The sequence below is a fragment of the Enhydra lutris genome, unplaced genomic scaffold (assembly GCF_002288905.1).
Source record: "Enhydra lutris kenyoni isolate GAN:26980312 unplaced genomic scaffold, ASM228890v2 scaffoldscaffold9, whole genome shotgun sequence".
Taxonomy (NCBI): Eukaryota; Metazoa; Chordata; class Mammalia; order Carnivora; family Mustelidae; genus Enhydra; species Enhydra lutris.
Genome location: NW_019154093.1, coordinates 15811492 through 15836809, shown reverse-complemented (window position 1 = coordinate 15836809; position 25318 = coordinate 15811492). Strand labels below are relative to the sequence as shown.

Below are 25318 nucleotides of genomic sequence, written 5' to 3'. Positions count from 1 at the left end.
GAAGTCTGACTGGTTCAAGGGAAGAGCATGCAACTCTTGATTTCAGGGTTGTGAGTTCGAGCCCCACATTGGGTGTAGAGATTACATAAATAAAAACTTAAAAAATATAAAAATATATAAAATTTAATTTTGTTAATGGATAAGAATACCCAATGTTATAAAGATGTTATTTCTCTCCAAATTGTCCTACAGAGTTACTGAAATTCTAATAGAACCCCCACCTTGCATATATGTGTGTGTACAACTTGACAAGGTTGTTCTAAAATCCTTGTAGAAGAACCAAGAGTCCCAGGAACAGCCAAGACACTGCTGAAGAAGAACACAGTGGAACCTTGTCCTTCCAGACTTATTACAAAACTATAGTAATTAAAACAGTAGGGCATGGATGAATAGACCAAGAAATTGAACAGAGAATTGATCCCAGGCCTAAAGGAAATGTAAAAAAGGAGATCTGGCATTTCAGATTAGTGGGGAAATATGAACTATTCAATAAATACTGTTGTGATAACTGCTTATGCATATTAATAAAAAAAGAAATTGAACACCTATCTTAATCTACTTGGAAAAATTGGTTCCTGGAGTGCCTGGGTGGCTCAGTCCATCAAGTGCCTGCTTTTGGCTCGGGTCATGATCTCAGGGTCCTGGGATCGAGCCCCGCACCAGGCTCTCTGCTTAGCAGGGAGTCTGGTTCTTTCTCACTCTCTCTCTCAAATAAATAAATAAATAAATAAATAAGATCTTTAAAAAAATCGATTCCTAGTGACTTAAATGTGAAAAATAAAATTATAACACTTGTTTTTTTATTTTTCAGAAAAGTTTTAAATTTTTTTCAAGATTTTATTTATTTATTTGACACAGAGAGAGAGATCACAAGTAGGCAGAGAGGCAGGCAGAGAGAGAGAGTGGGAAGCAGGCCCCCACTGAGCAGAAAGCCTGATGTGGGACTCGATCCCAGAACCCTGAGATCATGACCTGAGCCAAAGGCAAACGCTTAACCAACTCAGCCACCCAGGTGCTCCAAATTCTAACACTTTTAGAAGGAAATATAAAATAACATCTTTGACACTGGAGAGAGGAAAAATTTCTTAAGCAACACCTCAAAAGTGCAAAACATAAATAGGCTGATAAATTGGTAAAATTACGAACTTTCACTTATCGAAAGAGACAAGAAGACAAGAAATGAAAGATCTAGACAAACCACAAATAGAAAGAAAATACTGGTAACACATATATACCCATACCTTGGGGATATGATGGGTTCAGTGCAAATATTGTACTAATATGAATTAAATGAATTTTTTGGCTTCCCAGTGCATACACAAGTTATGTTTAAAATATACATATACATTTTTTATATATATGCTTATAAGCATATATACATATATATACACATTTACACATTTAGGGCACCTGGGTGGCTCAGTTGGTTAAACATCTGCGTTTGGCTCAGGTCTGATCCCCACAGCAGGCTCCCTACTCAGCAGGGAGGCTGCTTCTCCCTCTCCCTCTGCCACTCCCCCTGCTTGTGCTCTTTCTCTCTCTGTCAAATAAATAAATAAAATCTTTAAAAAAAATAAATAAACTAACTAAATAAATAGACTATATGGTCGTTTATTAAGTATGTAATAGCATTTTGTCTTAAAAAAGCACATATCTTAATTTAAAAATACTTTATTGCTAAAAAATGCCAATCATCATCTGAACTTTTAATGAATCATAATCACTGATAATAGATATCCATAACAAATACAATAATAACATGAAAAATTTGAGATATTCCAAAAATTACTAAAATGTGACACAGAGACACAAAGTGAGCAAATGCTTTTGGAAAAATGGTGCCAAGAGAATTGCTTGATGAGGGTTGCCACAGACTTTCAATTTGTAAAAAATGCAGTACCTGTGAAGCACGGTAAAGTGAATAGCAATAAAATGATTGCACCTATAATAAAAAAAAAACCTCCTAAAAATCAATTTTAAAAAACTTAACTAGAAAAAAAGGACAAAAGACATAAATAGCCATTTCATGGGAAAAGAAACTCAGTTGGCTACGTGTTAGCCTGCTTAGACTAACATAACAAGCTATCACAGACTGGGTTGCTTAAACAACAGAAATTTACTTCTCATAGTTCTGGAGGCTTGGAAGTCCAAGATGAAAGTGTCAACAAGGTAGGTTTCATTCTGAGGCTTCTCTCTTGGTTTATAGTTAGCTACCACCTCTGTGTGCTTACTTGACCTCTTCGTGGGCGTAGTGAGTTAGCGGATTTAAGGGGAGAAAGAGGGGTGGAAAGAGAAAGGGAGAGAGGAAAGAAACAAGTTTTCTGGTATTTCTTTTATAAAATCACTAATCCCATCAAGGGGGACCCATTCCCCTGATCTCATTTTACCCTAATTACCTCCCAAAGGCCTCACCTCCAAACACCATCATATTGTAAGTTAGGACTTCAACATGAATTTTGGGGGGCAGGGCACAGACACAATTTAGTCTGTAGCATCTTATAAACATCTTTTTAATGCCTGATCTCATAAGTGATCAGGTAATGTAAATTATAACAAAATGAAACATTTTACACTCACCAGGTTATACAAAATTTAACCATCTAATGATATTAAGGGTTGGCACGACTGTGGAGGAAGGGACCTCATTCACTACTGGTGGGAATGTAAATAGGTTGGAGTTTTGAAAGGAGGTATTTTCTAGTGCAATTTAAGATGTACATGCCATATATTCCAGCAGTTCTGCTCCCATGTATATACATTGGTTTTCTCTTTTTAAAGATTTTATTTATTTATTTGACAGAGATTGCAAGTAGGTGAGAGAAGCAGGCAGAGAGAGAAGTGGGGGAAGCAGGATCCCTGCTGAGCATAGAGCCGGATGTGGGGCTCTATGTGGGACTCGATTCCAGGACCCTGGGATCATGACCTGAGCAGAAGGCAGAGGCTTTAACCCACTGAGCCACCCAGGCGCCCCTACACTGGTTTTCAAATTGCTGGGTGCAATCCAATAATAAATTGGGAAATTAATTTTAGTGGTGCTGAAGTATAATTTTCCAAAAGGTAAAATTATGGCTGTCATAAAAATATAAAATTAACACATGCCAAAAATATTATTTATATTAATTAATGAGAGCCAGTAGAATGTTACAGAAATGCTGTATAAATTGCTAAGAATCAGGAATGTTGAATTTGCTGAGAGGAAAAATGGTTTAATATGCCATCGGTTAATATAACTTAATGTTTTTATGTTATCTTTTCTATAGAGTGGACAAGATTTTAAATACCCATTTTCTTGCAAAATAGTTTCAGTAGAAAGTCAGAGGTCCCTATGGACTCAAATCCTTCCAAAGTCTGCTAGGCAATGCCCAGCCTTACAGTAAAAGCGCACCCAAATAATCGCTTTTGCTCATTTCCAAGTCTTGGATAATAATTTTTCAGACAATGGGTCTCTTTTAGCGCTTTTCGGTAATGAATCGAAAAGGAGAAATAGAAATTTAGAGAATTGCTGGCAGTAAGTATATTTTTCTGTGAAATTTTTGTTTCAGATGTATACATCTATAGACGTATGTGGTATTATTGGGTTTGAAGTAGAATGTTTTTGTTCACTGTTGGCCGGGGTCAAAGGGTTTGAAAATCATGAACGTGACATATTACGAGGTTCAACAGTGAAAATAACTAGATGTTTGGAGTTCTCCCTTCCCTCAAAGTAGGCATCCATTCAAATGCCAGGCTTAGGCAAACCTAGAAAATGATCTGAGTGAATGGTAAAGAATAAAGAGATTGGAACGCCTAGGTGGCTCAGTCGGTTAAGTCCCTGTCTTCCGCTCAGGTGGTGATCCTAGGCTCCTGGAATCGAGTCCCCGCATCCGGCTACTTGCTCAGCGGGGAGCTTCTCTCTCCACCTCTGGCTGACATTCTGCCTGCTTGTGTACGTGCACTCTCTCTGATAAATAAGATTTTTTTAAATAAGAGAAGGTAGAAATATCGAATCATGTTGTACACATGAAGCTAAAGTTACACGTCAAGTAACATCTCAAGTTAAAAAAAAAAAAAGAAAGAAAGAAGCGCAGCGCCGGGGGTTCATCTCTGTCTTTCCTCAACACTAAAGTTCGGGGCATCTGGGTGGCTCAGTCGGTTAGGCCTCTGCCTTCCGCTCGGGTGGTGGTCGTGGTCTCCGGGTCCTGGAATCGAGCCCCCCGTGGCGGGGGGGGGGGTTTCCTCTGCTCAGCAGGGATCCTGTTTCCCTCTCTCTCTCTCTCTCTCTCTCTCTCTCTCTCTCTCTCTCTGCCTGCCTCTTTGCCTACTTGTGATCTTTCTCTCTGTGTCAAATAAATAAAATCTTAAAACAAACAAACACTAAAGTTCGCTGGCTATCTGGGACGCCACAAGAATGGAGAGAACGTAGGTTGAGGGGAACGGTCGAGCAGGCCAGCCCCAACAGGCAAGAACTTGGACTCGTAGCTGTGCAGTTCGCCTGCTGCGAACCCAACACCAGGCGCGGGTCACAGCCATCCGGCTCCGGGTGTCGCCTCTACCCGCCAGCGTAAGAACACTGCGCACGCGCAACCCGACTAGCGACGGCGCCACGCTAGAGGCACTTGTCAGCAGGCCCGGCCTCACCTCCAGTCCTCCGTCGGCCACAGTACCCAGTCGCCTCCGCCTCGTCCGCCCAGCCGGGTTCCCCCCGCCCTCTCGGCGCCGGCGCTGGTAGCGACTGCGCGCGCAGGGCCTTAGCGGGCGCCGGCGGGAAGGGGAAGCGGCGGGTAAGAAGGGCCTGCGTCCGGGTGCGACTGTGACGGGGTTGGGAATGACCTCTTCGCTCTTACGGCTCTTGGGACCCCTGAGGAGAGGAGAGGAGCCTCTGGAACCGCTTACTCTGGCCGCTCAGGCGTGCCTCTGATAGTCAAGTGTTTTCGCCCTCACCTTTCGCTTGGTCTGGTCTGGTCGACTCCTGCCTCTCCTTTCCCCGCCCCCACCAGGGAATCCGAAGGCTGAGCCCCCAGCCTGTCAGATATCCCCGGACGAGTGGGAGATACCTTCTCCGCCATTTAGGTACCGCCGAATGTTTATCGGCTTGTAGTGTCGCAGCAGCTTAGGGGTAACTCTCCAGGTCCCCGACTCAGACACAAAGAACCTCGGTTTCTTGACGCTTGTTTTTTCTGCCACCCTTTGCTGAAGCAGCTTCCCGATGCTCTGAAGAGTAAAGTCAAGGCCACCAAACACAGGTCCTCTTTAATTCTTCTGGGCATCTCCACCATTTCCTGATAATCTCTCCCTTTCAAGTTTAGGTCTCTTGAGGCACGTCCCTCACATCCATATGCAGTGTCCCGGAGTTGTGCTCTTTCCTTTTGGAAACACGGTCACACATGTGCCGCCTTTTGGAATGAAGTTCTTCACTGGTAATGGGATAGTGTCAGCAACTACTAAGAAGCACGGTAACACGTTAGGATTTCTGCTGTCTGCTACCGGAGTGGATGGATATTGACTGAACTCAGCAGGAGGCAGCATTTTAGCTCAGTGGCTGTGCTTGATGCCTTGAAGTTGGGGGCAGAGGAGGTACCTTGTAATCAAGACGCTGGGGTCTAACGGGAAGAAATCTGAAACAGAAAAAAAGCCTAACAGCCATGTGATGTTTGATAATATTCTGCAGATCAAATTTCAGTATAGAGACAAATGCCGTTTGCTTTTATATGCCAGTTAAATGTAGTATGTTGACATTCTGTAAATGCTAATGTGAAGTTTTAGCAGCTGTCTTGGAACTTCTCAATCAGATTTCTCAATTCCTAGATAATCATGATGATTAGTTTTACTTTGATGAATTTGACTGAATGCTATAAAATTAACCACTTTTTTCTAACATCAGCCCACACCTTTCTGTCAGTCTTTTTACTAGTTCCCTTTGATGCCTAGGTTACAAAACCATAGTCATCTTGGATTTCCCTTGTGCTTCATCCCCAAATATATTACATTACTGGATCTCATGGTTTCTTTATTTAAAAAGTAAGTTGGATTCATCCGTTCCATTTTCATTGTTGAGGCTGTATAAGGCTGTTTTCAAGGACTTTGCTACCTCTCAGTTCATTCCCTGGAAGGTTCATATAACAGTTCTGAAACATGACTGTTGTCTTGTTACTCTTGAGTCTATAATGGCTAAATTTCTGTCCTTGGGTTTCAAAGCCTTTTCTCTATAACCTGTCCTAATAATTCCTATGCATGTGATATGGTGGGAATAGCCCAAGATTTAAAGTAATAAGACTTGGATTCCAATACTGAGACTGTCATTATACTAACACTGTGTCTTTGGGAAACTTTGAGCTTCAGTTTCCTTCTCTCTCATTTCAAATAACAATATCTTTTCTTCCCACCTCTTAATTATTGTGAGGATTGCAATTGGCAGAATGCGTGGAAAAGCTATCACAGTTAGACAAAAACAACATAAGCTATTGTTATTTCTCATTGTACTCGTTCATTTCACAAATATTTGAAAAGTTAATATATGTTAGGTACCGGTGCTACTACTATGAAAGATAGTCCCCGCCCTTAAGAGACTCTCAGGAAGATTTCAGAGAATATATGTGTCTGTAGAAAATAGGTTTGGTAGTGTCCGACAAAGTATAGTGTGATGTAGCCAAAAAATAGGTAAGTTTAAAAAAAAAAAAATAGGTGAGTTTAGGATGGCCACCAAATCCAGAGGAGAGAGGAACAGGGAAGGTTCTGCAGGAAATTATGTTTGAACAGAGTCTTGAATTATAACAAAGACCCAAAAGGAAAAGGTGGGGAAGGATGCCTTGAAAGAGATACTTTTAGAGAACTGCAAATTTTTAGGTTTTGTTGGAGTATTAAGTTCAAAAAAGAGTATGGGAGATAGGACTGGACAGATAGACAGAGGTGAGATTTGAAGGGCTTTGTGTACTAAGAGAAGTGTGCCAAGTGAAGGTTTGTAAGCAGACAGTTGGCCCGATCACAGTTGGTTTTTGAAAATTCATTTTGGTTAGAGTATGTGCTTTCTTAACTACAGTGTACAAAAACTTCTGCCTTTGTGCCTTTTCTTAACCAACTGAGCCACCGAGGTGCCCCTGTGCCTTTTCTTTCTTTCTTTATTTCACCCAGAAGGGCTTATGCCCTCTCCTCAGATGTTAATCTTTATCTTGCAACATCCAGTCAGGTCCCATTTCTACCATGAATTATTCTCCATTTATTTTAGGCCCCATTGCTTATTCCCTTCCCTGAAACCCATATTTGTTTTGTGTGTATTTTATGTCCCTAAGTAGATTTTAAGCTAAAGGATAGGGAATGTGTGTCAATAGAAGACATGTTAAAGACAAAAATATGTTTTCTGGTCTCCTATTTTGTTTTTCAGGGTAGGATCAGATTATGGGCAACAGTCCTTTTAATTAATCTGTCAACATGGCTAATGAGGACTGTCCCAAGGCTGGTAATAGTCCATTTTCATCTGATAAACATGCCCAACTCATCTTGGCCCAGATCAATAAAATGAGGAATGGAGAGCATTTCTGTGATGTGCAGCTGCAAGTTGGGAACGAGACTTTTAAAGTTCATCGGCTGGTTTTGGCTGCCAGTAGTCCTTACTTTGCAGCTTTATTCACTGGAGGAATGAAAGAGTCCTCAAAAGATGTTGTACAGATTCTAGGAATTGAAGCTGGAATCTTTCAAATACTTCTAGATTTCATTTATACAGGTATGTTACATGAGCCTAAAGTTTTGAGTGAAGAATGATATAATCACTCATTCATTGCAATGGGAATATAAATTGATACAACTTCTATGGAAAGTAATTTGACAATATGTTATTATGAGTGTTTGAAAGTTTCATATCTTTTGACCCAGTATTCCTTTTCTAGGAAGGAATTATTCATAAGGAATTACTTAGTGATACAGGCAAATATTTATGTACCAGGATGTTTACTGTAACATTATTTATAACTACATAATTGAATACAATCTAATTATCCCTCAGTAGATTATATGATTAAATAAATTATGGCATATGTGTGGATCATGAAATATTTTTTTAGATCTCTCAAATTATTTAAATATATACTATGGAAGAGTGTTTACAATATTTCAAATGAAAAAAAATTGAATATAAGCACCGCTCTAATTTTGTAAAGAAAAAAAAATCATTTGTCTTGGTGCACAGGAAAAAGACCAGAATGTTGATAAGTGTCTATCTCTGGATGACAGAATATGGAAGATGTTTGTTTTTTTAAAGATTTTATTTATTTATTTGACAGAGAGAGAGACAGCAAGAGAGGGAATACAAGCAGAGGGAGTGGGAGAGGGAGAGGGAGAGGCAGGCTTCCCACTGATCAGGGAGCCCGAAGAGGGGCTGGATCCCAGGACCCTGGGATCATGACCTGAGCCAAAGGCAGATGCTTAACAACTGAGCCAACCAGGCAACCCTGGAATATGGAAAATCTTTATTTTTCCCTCTTTTTTTTTCCCCCCTCAAAATATTTGCAATCAACGTGTATGTATTTTAATTAAAACTTTTATTTTTAAAATGTTTTTTAAAAGTTTTGATAATGTTAGAAAGTGCACACAAAAAAGTATGAAGTTTATATGATATGTAATAAATATACATGGAAATAAGATTTGAAAGACACTAAAGTGTTAGTACAGTGTATGTCTGTGGGAAAATGTGTGATTTTCATTTTTGTACTTTTCTGCCTTGAAGTTTTTTCCTGTGGTGAAGATAATATAATCAGAAAAAATGTTTGAAAACAAAGACTGTTTGGTCATCATGCTCTCCTTAAAGGACTACTTGTGGGAAATTATTAGGTGATCCCATAAAGTATTATTTATTTAGTGCATGGTATTTAAACCTGGAAAATGACAAAAGGAGATTTCTTTGTGTTGTTTCTTATTACATTTTGGAAAATATCAGAAAATAACTCTTAATTTGGAGATTATAAAGATGACTATGTTTTATTTACTGAAAGTCGTGCAGCCCTGTCTATTGTCTAATGTACAAATTAGCATCGAAGGATTTTTTTAACCTTTTCTAACTGACTTGTGTGAGCTGAACACAGTTTCATAAATGTTCTGCTTCTCTTATTTACAAAGTGTAAATTAACACATATTAATCCAGTGGAATTAGTGTTGAGCTACATAAACACAGAAGAAATGCTACAAGATGTTTATTCTGCCTCTTGTCTAAGGGTAGCAACAAGAGCTACTTAGTGAAAGATGTTCCCGGTACTGTCACCATATTGGTGATTAGCACTTCATCAAATAAATAAAAAGTAGTAAAACCCAGAGAAATAAAAGCTTTTGAGCATATCTGAGAGAAATAACATTCTTGAATATTGACATTTAAGGTTAAAATTGGTATAACAATTAAGAACAGAATTTGGCTACTGGTAAAGGATATCAAGTGGCTTAACAAGCTAGTTTATTTTTCCACAGAAGTGAATTCATAGTAGGCATTCCAAGAATGGTATGGTGGCTTCATGATGTCCTTAATATCCTATTATTCTCCCAACATTTTGCTCTACCATCTATAGCTTGTAGGTGCTAATCTCATGATTGCTGAATTCCAGCCAGTGGAAGGAGGAAGGGAAAAAGGCAAAAGGTCCTGCTAGCTGAGTCTGTTCTTTTTTTAAGCTTTTCTGATAGCTGTACCCAGTAACTGCTGTCTATATCCCATTGGCCAAACAGTAAAAAATTCAACCCTATCTGTAAATGAGGTTAAGGTACGTAATTTTCATCAGGACACAATTAGCACCCACAACAAAATCAAGGTTCTTCTTTTTTTTTTTTTTTCCTTAAAGATTTTATTTATGTATTTGAGAGAGAGAGAGAGAGAGCACAAGCAGGATAGAGGGACAGGGAGAAGCAGACTCCCAGTGGCAGGGAGCCCAATGTGGGGCTCGATTCCAGGACCCTAAGATCATGACCTAACCTGAAGGCAGATACTCAACCGACTGAGTGACCCAGGTGCCCCTATGGATACTTTTTAAAAAAAATAAGCTCTATGCCCCATATGGGGATTGAACTCAGAACCCCCAGATCAAGAGTCACATGCTGGGGACGCCTGGGTGGCTCAGTTGGTTGGACGACTGCCTTTGGCTCACGTCATGATCCTGGAGTCCCGGGATCGAGTCCCGCATCGGCCTCCCGGCTCCACGGGGAGTCTGCTTCTCTCTCTGACCTTCTCCTCGCTCATGCTCTCTCTCACTGTCTCTCTCTCTCAAATAAATAAATAAAATCTTAAAAAAAAAAAAAAGTCACATGCTGTACTGACTGAGCCAGCAAGTATCGCATATGAATACTTTATGTGAGCTAAGCACTAAACATGGCAGTAAACAAGCAGGCAGTGGCTCTGTCTTCTCAGAGCTTTATAGGTAGTGCAATTTAGGTACTTACAGATCTGAAATGAGCTTGTGAGAGCCTCATTTTCCTTAGTTGTAAAGTGGGGATAAATTTTCATAATTCGGGGCGCCTGGGTGGCTCAGTGGGTTAAGCCTCTGCCTTCGGCTCAGGTCATGACCCCAGAGTCCTGGGATCGAGCCCCACGTCGGGCTCTCTGCCCAGCAGGGAGCCTGCTTCTCCCTCTCTGCCTGCCTCTCTGCCTACTTCTGCCTACTTGTGATTTCTCTCTCTGTCAAATAAATAAATAAATCTTTAAAAAAAAATTTTTCATAATTCATGTGAAGGTTAAATGAGATAAATTTTCATAAATGTAAAAGTGTTTTTTGTAATCTATAAAGTCTTGTATAGTTATAGGACATTCTTTTTATTGCTCTCAAGTAACTCTTGGCTTTATCCAGTAGCAGGCATTCAGTCTTCATAGATTACAACCCATGATCTTGTCCAAATTTGTTGTGAATTCTCATTTTATTCAGCTAAGTCTTATCTCAGTTCTCTCTGCAACCACTACCATTTACTCCATGGTGGATTCCATTTCTTTCTTTCAGGAATCCCTGTTTGCATTCAATAAGCCATATTCTTCCTCTCACCGTAATTTCTTTGGGCATTTATTTATTTATTTATGAATGATTTTATTTATTTATTTGACAGGGAGAGACAGCTAGAGAGGGACAGGGAGAAGCAGGCTTCCCGCTGAGCAGGGAGCGTGATGCCGACTCAATCCCAGGACCCTGGGATCATGAACTGAGCTGAGGGGAGACACCCAATGACCAAGCCACCCACGTGTCCCTGGGCATTCATTTATTTAAAGCAAATTTTTTAAAAGATTTTTTATTTGTTTGTTTGACAGAGATCACAAGTAGGCAGAGAGGTAGGCAGAGAGAGAGAGAGAAGGGGAAGTAGGCTCCCTGCTGAGCAGAGAGCCCGATGTGGGGCTCGATGTGGGGCTCCATCCCAGGACCCTGGGATCATGACCTGAGCCAAAGGCAGAGGCTTTAAACCACTGAGCCACTCAGGTGCCCCTATTTAAAACAAATTTTTGAGTACCTAGTGGGCAGTAGGCATTGAGAATATAAAAGGGAAAGCCTTCCCCCAACAGACTATAAATCTTGTTGGAAATACAAACTTCAGCCAAATAATTTAGTGGAGTGAATATCCTAAAAGGGATTAAGGGAAATATAAGATTGAATGGAGAGTTTATCCTTATCAGGTAGGAGAATTACAGGGTTTTTCTTCCATTCTAAATATAATTAACTATTTAGTGTTCTCCCAAAGTCATATATGTTAATATAAAAGTAAAGACATCTAGAAAGAAAGTGGTGTACGTAGTTACTTAAATGTTAAGTATTTAAGGAGCGCCTGGGTGGCTCAGTGGGTTAAAGCCTCTGCCTTCGGCTCCGGTCATGGTCCTAGGGTCCTGGGATCGAGCCCCATGTCGGGCTCTCTGCTCAGCAGGGAGCCTGCTTCCTTCCTCTCTCTCTCTCTCTCTCTCTCTCTCTCTCTGCCTGCCTCTCTGCCTACTTGTGATCTCTCTCTATCAAATAAATAATTAAAATCTTAAAAAAAAGGTATTTAATAACGTCTCATATGTCATGAACTCTTGGTTATACCTAGCATTAAAGAATAATGTTTGTATGGCACTTTATCAAATTGAAGATGGGGACCCTGTCTTATTCACCCCAGTGCCTCAGTAAATGTTAGATGCATATAACCTTATGTTAAAAGCATGGACTTTGATGTCAGTCTCTACCCTCAATCACTTGACCATGTGACTTTGAGACAAGTTATTTAAACTTTCTGATTCTTGAGGGCACTTGGGTGGCTCGGTTGGTTAAGTGTTTGTCTCTTGATTTCAGCTTGGGTCTTGATCTCAGGATCTTGAGTTCAAGACCCACATTGGGCTCCATGTTGGGTGTGGAGCCTACTTAAAAAACATTTTTTTAAAAGATTTTATTTATTTATTTGGCAGACAGAAATTACAAGTGGGCAGAGAGGCAGGCAGAGAGAGAGGAGGAAGCAGGCTCCCTGCTGAGCAGAGAGCTGGACGCAGGGCTCGATGCCAGGACCCCAGGATTATGACCTGGGCAGAGGCTTTAACCCACTGAGCCACCCAGGTGCCCCTAAAAACATTTTTTAAATGTATAATAAAGTAAATAAACTTTCTATTTCTGTTTAATTGATAGAAAAAGGAAAAATAATAACACTATTATATGGGTTGTAGTGACAGTTAAATAAATGTATGAAACAGTTAATGTTTCTGTCCATTATAAGTGTTCCATAAATGTTAGGTATCATCATTTAAGTTTTGTGCTCTTTCTACAAATCCTTTGTTGCCTTTTTACTTAGGATCTATCTACTCACCAAATACTAAGCTTTATCAGTGGAATTAAATATAATGCTTTTTTAATATAAGTCAAATGTTTGTTTTTACTTTGTTGGTTATTTTGTCTCCCTACTTCCCTAGGTATAGTGAACATAGGTGTGAATAATGTCCAGGAGCTCATTGTTGCGGCAGACATGCTACAGTTGACTGAAGTTGTTAATCTGTGCTGTGAATTTCTAAAAGGACAAGTTGATCCATTGAACTGCATTGGAATCTTTCAGTTCTCTGAGCAAATTGCCTGCCATGATCTTTTGGAATTCACAGAAAACTACATTCATGTCCATTTCTTGGAGGTTCACAGTGGGGAGGAGTTCCTAGCGCTTACAAAAGATCAACTGATCAAAATTTTGCGAAGCGAAGAGCTCAGTATCGAGGATGAATACCAGGTCTTCTTAGCTTCTATGCAATGGATTCTGAAGGACCTGGGAAAAAGAAGAAAACATGTGGTGGAAGTGCTAGAACCAATTCGATTCCCTTTATTACCTCCTCAGAGGCTTTTAAAGTACATAGAAGGTAAATTTTTTTTGCATATCAAATGCGTGAATATCCAGTGGCTTTCTCTCTATTTGAAATGTGATAATGTTTTCATTTTTCAGTTCAATAATGGACATTTATTGAATTATTACTATATGTGAGATACAACTTTTGTGTTTTGCAGATAGTAGTATTTCAGTATTTCTACCCATTATTTTAATCAAATTCTGACATACCTTTCTTGAGTTTAAATACTAAGGGAGATTAGAATTATAGATAAAATTATTGACAGGCCTAAAATACCACTGCTGTTTTTGATAGTACTGATTATTTCAGTGTAAGATTTCTTCTTATTCCTCTAAAAATTATAACAAAACCTGACACATGAGGAAAATTCATATGCTAAAAACAAAGCCCAAACTCAATAAATTCTGTACATCTCCTCATTATAAACTTAATTTTATATTGCTATAATATCATAGCTTCTTTTTTTTTTCCCAAAGATTTTATTTATTTATTTGACAGAGATTACAAGTAGGCAGAGAGGCAGGCAGAGAGAGAGGGGGAAGCAGGCTCCCCGCCGAGCAGAGAGCCTGATGTGGGGCTCGATCCCAGGACCCTGAGATCATGACCTGAGCCGAAGGCAGAGGCTTTAACGCACTGAGCCACCCAGGTGCCCCAATATCATAGCTTCTAAGTAGCCTTTGAATTGTCTTTAGGTACTAAACTCTGAAAATACTTTTCATCATAGTATGAATAGTGTTAATTTTTCTACTAGAAAAATTATATATACATATATAGATATAATATATTAATTATTATTAATTAATTGGTTAAGATTTTGTTTTTAAGCACTCTCTATACCTATTGTGGGGCTTGAACCCACAACCCCAAGATCAAGAGTCATATGGCCTACTGACTGAGCCAACCAGGCACCACAGATTTAAATGTATTTTTACAAACTACCTTAGACCTGGTTTCAAGATTTGAAGCTCTTGCTCTTGTCATGCACTGAAACTTTAGAAAGTTACAAATGATCTTCATATCAATTAAATACACTATTAGCATTAAAGGTATAATTCTGTGAAGGAATTATATTTAATGTGGGTTTTTCATTTTTTTCTACTCTTAACAGTGTATAATAGAATTTGATGGGTTTTTCTGAGTGATATCTTTTTTTTTCCGAGTGATGTCTTTTTTTTCTTTTCTGAGTGATGTCTTTTTATTAATGCATATATATTACTCAATCAATTTTTATTGTTCACAGTAGTTATGTTCTATAAAGTTGCCACAAACACTGCATTGGCAAATACTGAGACATTGTTCCTAAGGGAAATACTTATGTAAATCACAGTATTTTTGCCACCTGATCAATACATAACATTGTTTTATGTGTGTTTCTATCAAAAACACCTTATTTAATATATATACTTAATATATATATACTTAATTTAATATATATACTCATAACATTGAACTCCTAGCCAATAGCACTATAACCCGTGCCTGAATGAAACCAAATACATGCATTTACTCCATAAAGCGCATCACAGGCTTCTTGCAATCGGGAACACTAGATAGTACTTCAACAGTATGGGTGGGGTCATTTTCAACAATATCACCAAGAAAAAGCCCAAAAATATGAAAACCACAGCACTAAAGAGACTGTGAAAAGGACACTTATTTATAATATGAGAGCTGAAATATGAGGCAAAGTGTCATCTTGTTTAGTTCCTACCTAGAAACATGTATGTCAGGTGATTCTAATTTTTTTCTACTCTGCAGCATGTCTATGAATGACTAGGAAAACACCATGAGTGTTAATTTGGGTTACAAATGCATTTTAATGAGTAGCTGTATTCATAAATAAGGAATCCACAAACAATGAAGACTGATTTAATTAATTTATTTATTTTTAGATTTTTATTTGACAGACAGAGATCACAAGTAGGCAGAGAGGCAGAGGTGGAGGTGAGGGAAGCAGGCTCCCCATTGAACAGAGAGCCTGATGCGGGCTCAATCCCAGGAATCTGAACTCAGAACCAGACCCAAAGGCAGAGGCTTTTTTTTTTTTTTTAAAGATTTTATTAATTTGACAGAGAGACATCACAAGTAGGCAGAGAGAGAAGGGAAGCAGCCTCCCTGCTGAGCAGAAAGCCTAATGAAAGGCTCAATCCCAGGACCCTGAGATCATGACCTAAGCCAGAGGCGGAGGCTTAACCCACTGGGCCACACAGGCGCCCCAAGACTGACTATATTTAAATGCTAAAATAAGAAGAGAGAAATTATCCAAATACATTTTTGCTTGAATCATATGAGAATTTAGGAGTGGGACAAAAGCTTTCATGGTTGAGTTGTCTTTTCCCAAGTTCTGTAGATACAGTGTTATAGGAAAGTTCCTTTGCTAGGAGCAAGGGAAAGTTACCTAGAATTGGGGCTTCTTTTCCTATAGCTTTTTAGTCTTATAATATTCAAATCTGTACTGCTTTATTAAGCATGCCCAATTAGTTGTCAGCTAAAGGTATTTCTTGGAGTAAAGCTGCAAGGAGTCAGAGAGATGGAAATGGAGGATTTTTTTAAAAAGATTTTAAAATATTTCAACTTTGAAACTTTTTCTTTTTGATCATATTAGAGAAAAAGCTGGCCATTTATGTAGAAAAATAATGAGACTCTACCACAAAATTCAGAGAGCAAAAGACTTAATAGAAATGGTTAAATTGGGGCTCCTGGGTGGCTCAGTCGTTAAGTTTCTGCCTTCAGCCCAGGTCATGGTCCCAGGATCCTGGGATCAAGCCCTGCATCGGGCTCCCTGCTTGGCGGGAAGCCTGCTTCTCCCTCTCCCTCTGTCTGCTGCTCCCCCTACTTGTGCTCTCTCGCTCTCTGTCAAATAAATTAAATCTTAAAAAAAAAAAAGAGGGCACCTGGGTGGCTCAGTGGGTTAAGCCTCTGCCTTGGGCTCAGGTCATGGTCTCAGGGTCCTGGGATCAAGCCCCGCATCTGCTCAGCAAGGAGCCTGCTTCCCCTTCCCCCTCTGCCTGCTCTCTGTGTACTTGTGTGATCTCTCTTTCTCTGTGTCAAATAAATAAATAAAATCTTTAAAAAAAAAAAGAAAGAAAGAAATGGTTAAATTATGTTATGTGAAATATGTAGATTTCCCCCCTGGTGTATGTTTTTCGTATTTATCACTGGAATAATTGAGGCAATTCAATAGTACTAACTAAATGATAACATCTCTTTCTTGCCATTTTAGAGAATGACTACTTTCTAAAAATTGTATATCCTCTTATAAATGTTTAGGTAATAAAGTGTAATAAAACAACAAATTCCCCCAAAGTCCACTACCCAGAAATAACCAGTTATAATTAACATTATTAAACATCATTCTAGGTATCTATATAGGAGGATGGATGATGGGTGGATGTATGGTTGGATGGATAAACAGAAAAAAATGTAAGAATCATTCTGTACATACTATTTATAATACAAAAAGTGTGCTTAACTCTCATTAAAAATTAATGAAGAAACTGAAGTAGTAACTAATTTCTGATGAATGTTTCTTCATCTCAAGAAACACTCATTTTAAAAAGTTCTTATCGAGTTCAGGACAAAAGATGAAAGTCATTAAAAGATGAAATAAAAGTTTCATTTGTGTTTCAGTTTTATTTTTATTTATTATTTTTCATTTTAATTCCAGTATATTTAAACATATAGTGTTTTGTGTTTAAATTTTTAACAGTATAGGGACGCCTGGGTGGCTCAGTCATCAAGCGTCTGCCTTGGGCTCAGGTCATGATCCCAGGATCCTGGGATCAAGCCCCCCTTCAGGCTCTCTGCTCAGCAGGAAGCCTGCTTCTCCCTCTCCCACTTCCCCTGCTTGTGTCTCTCTCTCTCTGTCAAATAGATAATTTTTTTTTAAATTAAATTTTAAACAGTATAGACTCATTAAGAAAAATAAGGTAATTAGCATTGTTAGTTTTCTTCCTATGCCACCATTCAAGGTTTATACCTTTATTTATTTATTTTTAAAGATTTTATTTATTTGACAGAGAAGAGACACAGCAAGAGAGGGAACACAAGCAGGGGGAGTAGGAGAGGGAGAAGCAGGCTCCCCAGTGAGCAGGGAACCCAATGCAGGGCTGGAGCCCAATGCAGGACTCAATTCCAGGACCCCGGGATCATGACCTGAGCTGAAGGCAGTGCTTAACGACTGAGCTACCCAGGTGCTTCAAGGTTTATACCTTTATATAGATTTTTTTTTTCAATCATGATTTCCCTAGCTCTGTGCTTTTGTTCTGTATTGAAATGAATTTGATGCTGTCTACCAGTTTTTCAGTCTTTTTATTCCCAAATTTTCTTTTTTGACTTGTCTTTTGGTTGGCTGGATTTCATCATCAAGTACTTTTTTAAAGAAAAGTTCATGATTACTGTATTTCCTAAATTTTTTCATATTGAGAATTTCTGCCTGTAGCTTTTTTAAGTTAACAGCAATTTGGATGGGTATAATCATTTTTTTTTTTTAAGATTTTAAAAATTTGGGTGGCTCTGTCAGGTAAGCATGTGCCTTTAGCTCAAGTCATGATCCCAGGGTCCTGGAATTGAGCTCTGCATTGGGCTCCAGCCCTGCATTGGGTTCCCTGCTCACTGGGGCGCCTGCTTCTCCCTCTACCTCTGACACTCACCCTGCTTGTGCTCTCTCTGTCAAATAAAAAATAGTAAAATCTTGGGGGGAAAAAAAAGTAATCTCTACACCCAACATGAGTCTCAGACTTAACAAACCTGAGATCAAGAGTTGTGTGCTCTATCAAATGAGCCAGTCAGACACTCCATGGATGGGCATAATATTTTTTTTAAGTTTATTTATTTATTTATTTATTTGACAGAGAGAGACAGAGCAAGAGAGGGAACACAAGCAGGGGGAGAGGGAGAAGGAGAAGCAGGCTTCCTGCTGAGCAGGGAGCCCAATGTGGGGCTCCATCCCAGGACCCTGGGATCATGACCTGAGCTGAAGGCAGATGCTTAACAACTGAGCCACCCAGGCACCCCATCTTTTTTTTTTTTTCCTTAAGATTTTTATTTATTTATTTGAAAGAGAGAGAAAAAACAAGCATGTGCATATGCCTACTAGCAGGGGGAGGGACAGAGGGAGAAAGAGGATCACAAACAGAATCCTCGCTGGGCGAGGAGCCCAACTCAATGCTCAGCCTCACAACCCACGGAATCATGACCTGAGCTGAAATCAGGAGTCCAAGGCTTAAATGACTGAGCCACCCACTTGCCACCATTTCTCACAGTATAGAAAGTAGGTTTCACTATTGGTCATTTCCATTTTACAGATAAAGAAACTGAAGTCCGAGAGATTATGTAGTTTGATCCTATCACATACTTAGTAAATGGTAAGGCCTGAACTTGAACCCAGATTTTTCTCATTCTGCAGCTTAACCTGATACTCCTTAACCCTCCACCTCCAGCCTTCCCACCTGCACCCTTTCATTGGCATTAAGAAACACGAATGTGGGCATTACCTATAGGTGCTATTTCAGCAGAAGTGTCATAGTTTCAGCTTTAAATCATAACAATTGGAATCTCTCTGACTCTTCTACCAGAGAGATACAGCAGCTTGGTGAAAACCATCAACCCTCACTTTGGCCAGCTAGGTGCTGGACACCTGTGCATATAAAGAGAAGACCCAAGAAAGAAGAGATGAACCTCATACCCCTGACGTGGGGCTGGATTTCATGAGCCTGAGATCATGACCTAAGCTGAAATCCAGAGTCAATTGCTTAATTGACTGAGCCACCTAGGTGCCCTGGGCATAATATTCTTTTTTTTCTTAAGATTTATTTATTTAGGGATGCCTGGGTGGTTCAGTTGGTTAAGTGCCTTCGTCTCAGGTCATGATCCCAGAGTCCTGGGATTGAGCCCCTCGCCTGGCTCCCTGCTCAGCGGGGAACCTGCTTCTCCCTCCCCCTGCTGTTGTGCTCTCATTTGCATTCTCTTTCTCTCCCTCTCAAATAAATAAAATCTAAAAAAAAAAAAAGTATTTATTTACTGAGAGAGAGTGTACACACATGCATGCACTCAAGTAGTGGGGCGGTGGGAGGGGCCAAGCAGAGGAAGAGGAGAGAGGATCTCAAGCAGACTCCCCGCTGAGCTTGGAGCCCAACACGGGACTTGATCCCAAGACCCTGATATCATGACCTGAACTGAAATCAAGAGTCAGACGCTTTACTGACTGAGCCACCCAGGAGCTCCGGTCTTCATCATTTTATTGGAACTTCATTGACTCTCATATTTACCATCCTCTAATGTTAAAATATTTTCCTTTGCTCTGTATTCACAGCTGTTTTCTCAAGTCTTTAAATTGATGGTTTGATTTTTCATCATGTCTATTGTGTTTCTTGTTTCTAATTTATTAAGTCTGTAATACTGTCATTTCAAGTTCTCACTTTGTTTCCTTAGCAAAGCATCTAATTCTGCCTTTGAGTTTTTTTGGTTTTGGGTTTTTTTTTTTTTAAGATTTTATTTATTTGACAGACAGAGATCACAAGTAGGCAGAGAGGCAGGCAGAGAGAGAGAGAGAGAGAGAGAGAGAGAGGAGGAAGCAGGCTCCCCACTGAGCAGAGAGCCCGGTGCGGGACTCGATCCCAGGACTCTGGGATCATGACCTGAGCTGAAGGCAGAGGCTTCAAGCCACTGAACCACCCAGGAACCCCGCTTTGAGTTTTTTTTTAAATAGGATCTCTATATGTTTTTTTTTTTTCAATTTTTATTTTAAATAGGCTCAACGTCCAGCGTGGGGCTTAAACTCATAACCCCGAGGTTGAGAGTCACATGCTTTACCACCTGAGCCAGTCAGGCACCCCAGATCTGTATTTTTAAGTAATTCTAAATAATTAATTAATTCTAAATAATTGATTAAGTAATTCTAAAATTTTAAGTAATTCTTCACATGCTGTGAATCATGTATGGGAAGTCTGTTTGTGTTTGTGGCTAATGTTTTATTCCAGAATGAATTATTTCTCCTCTTTTTCCTGGGGTATATTTTAATAGTGCTATTGTTACTTATTGGTATATTGCTCATGTATAACATGGGCTACTCTCTTCAAACCAGTTTACTCTGATAATGGAAGAGCTAATTCTCCTTGACACCCTTTCTACCTTAGTGTAACTTCCAGCTAGAATTTGAGGACTGTGTTGTGTTCTTGCCACTTCTTTCTAGACTGAGGTATGAAGGTGGTGGAAGAACAGAGATCTGCTTAGGCTTAGATATTTGCTTAGGGACCTGGACTCTGAGCTCTCCCTAAAATCCTATTATTGATTTTGTGTCAGGGCTTACTTAACCCAGCTAAAGATATGTCTCATTAGTGTGGACATCTAACTGTGCCCTGTTAGATGGCAAGCCATGGTGATTCTGTCTTTACCTCAATGGTCCTGTAAAGGATTTCCTGTAATGGTTTTTCCTTTGACTTCTCAGTTCTGCTTCTTACCTGCTCCTTCTACCTTTCCAAATTCTTAGTCATTAGGGAGAATTCTCAAGATTTGGTTAATTGACCTTTCTTCCTCAATATTGCTTCTGGGATATAGGAACAAAGCTTGGAGACAGTTCCTTGCTAGCATGTATGGTGCTTTTGTGTCAATTAGAAAATAGTCCCTCTCAAGGGGCCAGGTCTTATGGATTGGCAAGTGGGACATAGGTTGACTTTCATCCCCACTTCACCTCAGCTAAGCATCCTTGAGCAGGAAGAGTCTACTCAAAGTCTCTTTGGGAGATGGACCTCATCCCACTAGAATCTTTTGTTTCTTGATTTGACTATCATTTTTTAAATTATGTGACATAATTTTATATCTTTCTGTTATTAAGCCGTAAGTATAGAATATGGGGCTATTTTATTTTTCCGTTTTGTTGGATAATCATGATCCTGTTTTACCTTGCCATCTTTGTTTAGAAATCCTCACACATGTGTTTTTAAATTAGGTATTATGAAGCATATTGTTAAAAACAATCTTTGATTTAAGGAAAGTTTATTCTTTTTTTTTTTAATATTTATTTATTTGACAGAGATCACAAGTAGGCAGAGAGGCAGACAGAGAGAGAGAGAGAGAGAGGAAAGCAGGCTCTTGGCTGAGCAGAGAGCCCGATGCGGGACTCGATACCAGGACCCTGAGATCATGACCTGAGCCGAAGGCAGCGGCTTAACCCACTGAGCCACCCAGGCGCCTGGAAAGTTTATTCTTTAGTAACAATGAGAAAAATAATATTTGGTATTGTGGGAAACAATCACCATTGCTTGATGATGAGTTTTTATATTTTTTGATAAATATGTTCTATCTTTATGGGAACATGTCTTTTCAATATTTATTTAAAAGTTGATTAAAACAGTATCTTGTCAAACTTGCTTTAGGAGTATCTGATTTTAATCTTCGCGTTGCGTTGCAAACACTTTTGAAAGAGTACTGTGAGGTGTGCAAATCTCCCAAAGAAAACAAGTTTTGTAGTTTTCTGCACACATCCAAGGTTCGGCCTCGGAAGAAAGCAAGAAAGTACCTGTATGCAGTAGGTGAGAATCTTTTAAAAGGTGACGCAAATAATCTTTATTTTTAGGATTAAAACCTTTAATATTTTGTTATTATTTTACACATCAGAATATGCAAGTGTGTCAAATAGGCATATTTAATTTCACATATAGGCTAAAAATTAATTGTGTTTTATACAGTGGATACATCTAAGAATAAATAGCTATTTATTTGACATCTATTATTCTGTGATCCAAATTGTTGGGTTCTTAGATTGTCCAATTATTGTCAAATAACTGACTTACGAAATACTGCTTTAAAAGTTAAAAATGTGAATTCTAGTGAAAAATAGGGAAAATCTCAACATTTTTAACTATTCATGGCATCTTAGATGATTTGGGGTAATAGGAACCAGTGGTCGCTAAAGTGTGGGTGGATAGGATAATCCACAGAAGTATCAGGAGAACATATTAAAACATCTTTTTTATTTTAAAAAGCAGTAAGTCTCATTAATATGTGAAGTATATATAGACAGATTATCCAAATTTATATGCATATTTTCATATATTCATAACATAATTTATCATCTGTAGATAATTATATGTGTAAGTTTATGTATGCTATAATATATAAATATGTAACTTTTTTAGTGCATGCTACAGTTTTTTTACTGATGTTATGTGCTGTTCAACTCACTATTTTTAATTGAAAAATATACTAATAGAAGTCATAATGAGACTTCCTAACTAGACAGATAACCAGCTCCTTTTATGTTTTATCTAACATTTTATGACCAAAACCAGGTGGTAGAATGCTGGTTGACGTCATTGCATTTAAGCCATCATCTTTCAGGACTTGGAGCATATAAGAATATTCGTATACATGGCAAGCTCTAAAGTACTTTTTCTTTGCTATGAAGTAATTATGGATTAAATGTCTAGAAGTAGAGGGCTAGATTTTTCTCATTACTTTCATTTACATATTTAGCAGTAAGTGATTCGCTGTTTATCTCCTTTCCTTCATTCAGGCGGGTATACTCGGTTGCAGGGGGGTCGTTGGAGTGATAGCAGAGCCCTCAGCTGTGTAGAGCGTTTTGACACCTTTAGCCAGTACTGGACCACTGTGTCTTCACTTCATCAGGCTCGATGCGGGCTAGGAGTAGCAGTTCTGGGAGGGATGGTTTACGCTATTGGAGGTAATAATGGAATGTCTTTTTTCTCTCATTAGTCGCTACCTGTAAATACCTGTAAATATAAATACTTATATATATTTCTAGGTACTATGGGGTATGCATATATATGGTTGTCCTTAATAAATATTTAATGAATAAATTAATGAAACGAAGAAAAAGGAAACAGAAGATATTGAATGTTTCAGACCAGGGGGATACTATGATTTATCCCAAGGCAGAATATTTAGGTTTGGTTTCGTTGAAAAGTTGTTTATAAAATGGGGAACCAAAATTTAGGTCAATGTTTGTGATAAAAATTATTTTAATTTTGAAATTTAATTTCACATACTAGAAGTTGTATTACAAATAATTTTTAATTAACATAGTTACCAGGATAGTCAGATCTATAAAAACTAAGTCACCTAGTCTTTGGGATATGTTTCTTGATTGAAATCACTGTGTTTTCTGAAACTATTATTATGAATTATAAAATGATTAATAAAATTAAATAAAAGGAGTTTTGGATGTTGGAGGGAACTAAATATCAGAGGAGAATCTAAAGAGAAATAAATGCTAACACTTTTTTTTTTTAAAGATTTTATTTATTTACTTGACAGAGATCACAAGTAGGCAGAGAGGCAGGCAGAGAGAGAGAGGAGGAAGCAGGCTCCCTGCGGAGCAGAGAGCCCAATGTGGGGTTCGATGTGGGGCTCGATGTGGGGCTCGATCCTAGGACCCTGGGATCATGACCTGAGCCGAAGGCAGAGGCTTTTAACCCACTGAGCCGCCCAGGCGCCCCCACTTTTTTTTTTTTTTAAGATTTTATTTATTTATTTGACAGAGAGAGAGAGATCACAAGTAGGCAGAGAGGCAGGCAGAGAGAGAGAGGGGGAAGAAGGCTCCCTGCTGAGCACAGAGCCTGATGTGGGGCTCAATCCCAGGACCCTGAGACCATGACCTGGGCCAAAGGCAGAGGCTTAACCCACTGAGCCCCCCAGGCGCCCCGGCGGTAACACTTTTATATCAGTATTTACTTCTGGATAATTTGTGTTTGTAGCAACAAGCCTAGATAGGTCATCTCTAACCCTTACAACTAATCTTTATGCCTTATTTCTATGGGTTAGTCTAAAACACAAGAAGTTATATATCAAAAATATTTTTTTTAATATTTATTTATTATTTGAGAGAGAGATCACTAGCAGGTGGGACAGGGGGAAGCAGAAGGATAGGGAGAATCTTAGGCAGACTCAGTGCTGAGCCCAGGGTAGGGCATGATCTCACTACCCTGAGATCACCAACCTGAGCCGAAACCAAATTTGGTCCCTTAACCGGCTGAGCTACCCAGATACCTCTTGAAAATGTTATTATTATTTTTCAACTATGATACTATCAGCTTAAAATGAGAGAGAGAGATGGAGAATATTTGGTTTTTATTTCTCTTTTGGAGAGAACATAATTGTTGCTAAAAACAGTTCATTAAGAGGCAGCTGAGTGGCTCAGATGGTTAAGCAGCCAACTCTTGATTTTGGCTTAGGTCATGATCTCACGGTCGTGAGGTTGAGTCCCACATTGGTCTCTGCTCAGTGCAGAGTCTACCTGTCCCTCTCCCTCTACCTCTTTATTAAATCAATAAATGCCCTGTTGAATCTAAAAGTCCCAACAAAGAAATGAGAGTTTAAGCAAAAACTTTCTGTCAGCATAAAGACCATAATTCTATATAATCTTTGACTAGAACACTAATAGCTCTTTTTATATACATTTTGGCAGTTATGGATAGTTTCAATGCATGAATGCTCCTGTTTAACATAGGGTCACAGTGTCCTGTGTGACACTTTCATATATATTTGTCCCTTTTCCTGATGCCACAGAAATACTTAGGAGCACCCTTCAAAAATGCTATGACTTGGGGGCACCTAGGTGGCTCAGTGGGTTAAAGCCTCTGCCTTCGGCTTGGGTCATGATCCCAGGGTCCTGGGATCGATCCCCAAGTCGGGCTCTCTGCTCAGCAGGGAGCCTGCTTCCTCCTCTCTCTCTGCCTGCCTCTCTGCCTGTTCGTGATCTCTGCCTGTCAAAGAAATAAATAAAATCTTTAAAAAAAAAAATGCTATGACTTCACCAACTTTTATTTATTTATTTATTTATTTATTATTCTAAATAGGCTCCACATTCAATGTATGGCTTAAATTCATGACTGAGGTGCAGAGCCATATGCTCTATCAACTGAGTCAGCTAGGTGCCCCAACTCGACCTACTATTATTAATACTATTAACATTGCTATCCTAAGATATTTTATAATGTATAATGTTAAGACGATTTTTATTATCAAAGTAATTCAGGTTTGTGATAGAAAATTTTGCTGAAATTGAAGCATATAAAAAAGTAATAA

At 39.0% G+C, this 25318-nt stretch overlaps 1 protein-coding gene across 1 annotated transcript in view; it reads left to right on the top strand.

Annotated features, from left to right (window-relative positions):
• Positions 1-4857: 4857 nt before the first annotated feature.
• LOC111142986 (intracisternal A particle-promoted polypeptide) overlaps positions 4858-25318 on the top strand; it is a 41562-nt gene continuing 21101 nt past the window's right edge. The window contains exons 1-5 of the mRNA XM_022496363.1: positions 4858-5997; positions 7358-7696; positions 12854-13285; positions 21649-21804; positions 22788-22955. Coding sequence (XP_022352071.1) covers positions 7405-7696; positions 12854-13285; positions 21649-21804; positions 22788-22955 — 1048 coding nt within the window. The 5' untranslated portion in view covers positions 4858-5997; positions 7358-7404. The remainder of the gene's footprint in view (positions 5998-7357; positions 7697-12853; positions 13286-21648; positions 21805-22787; positions 22956-25318) is intronic.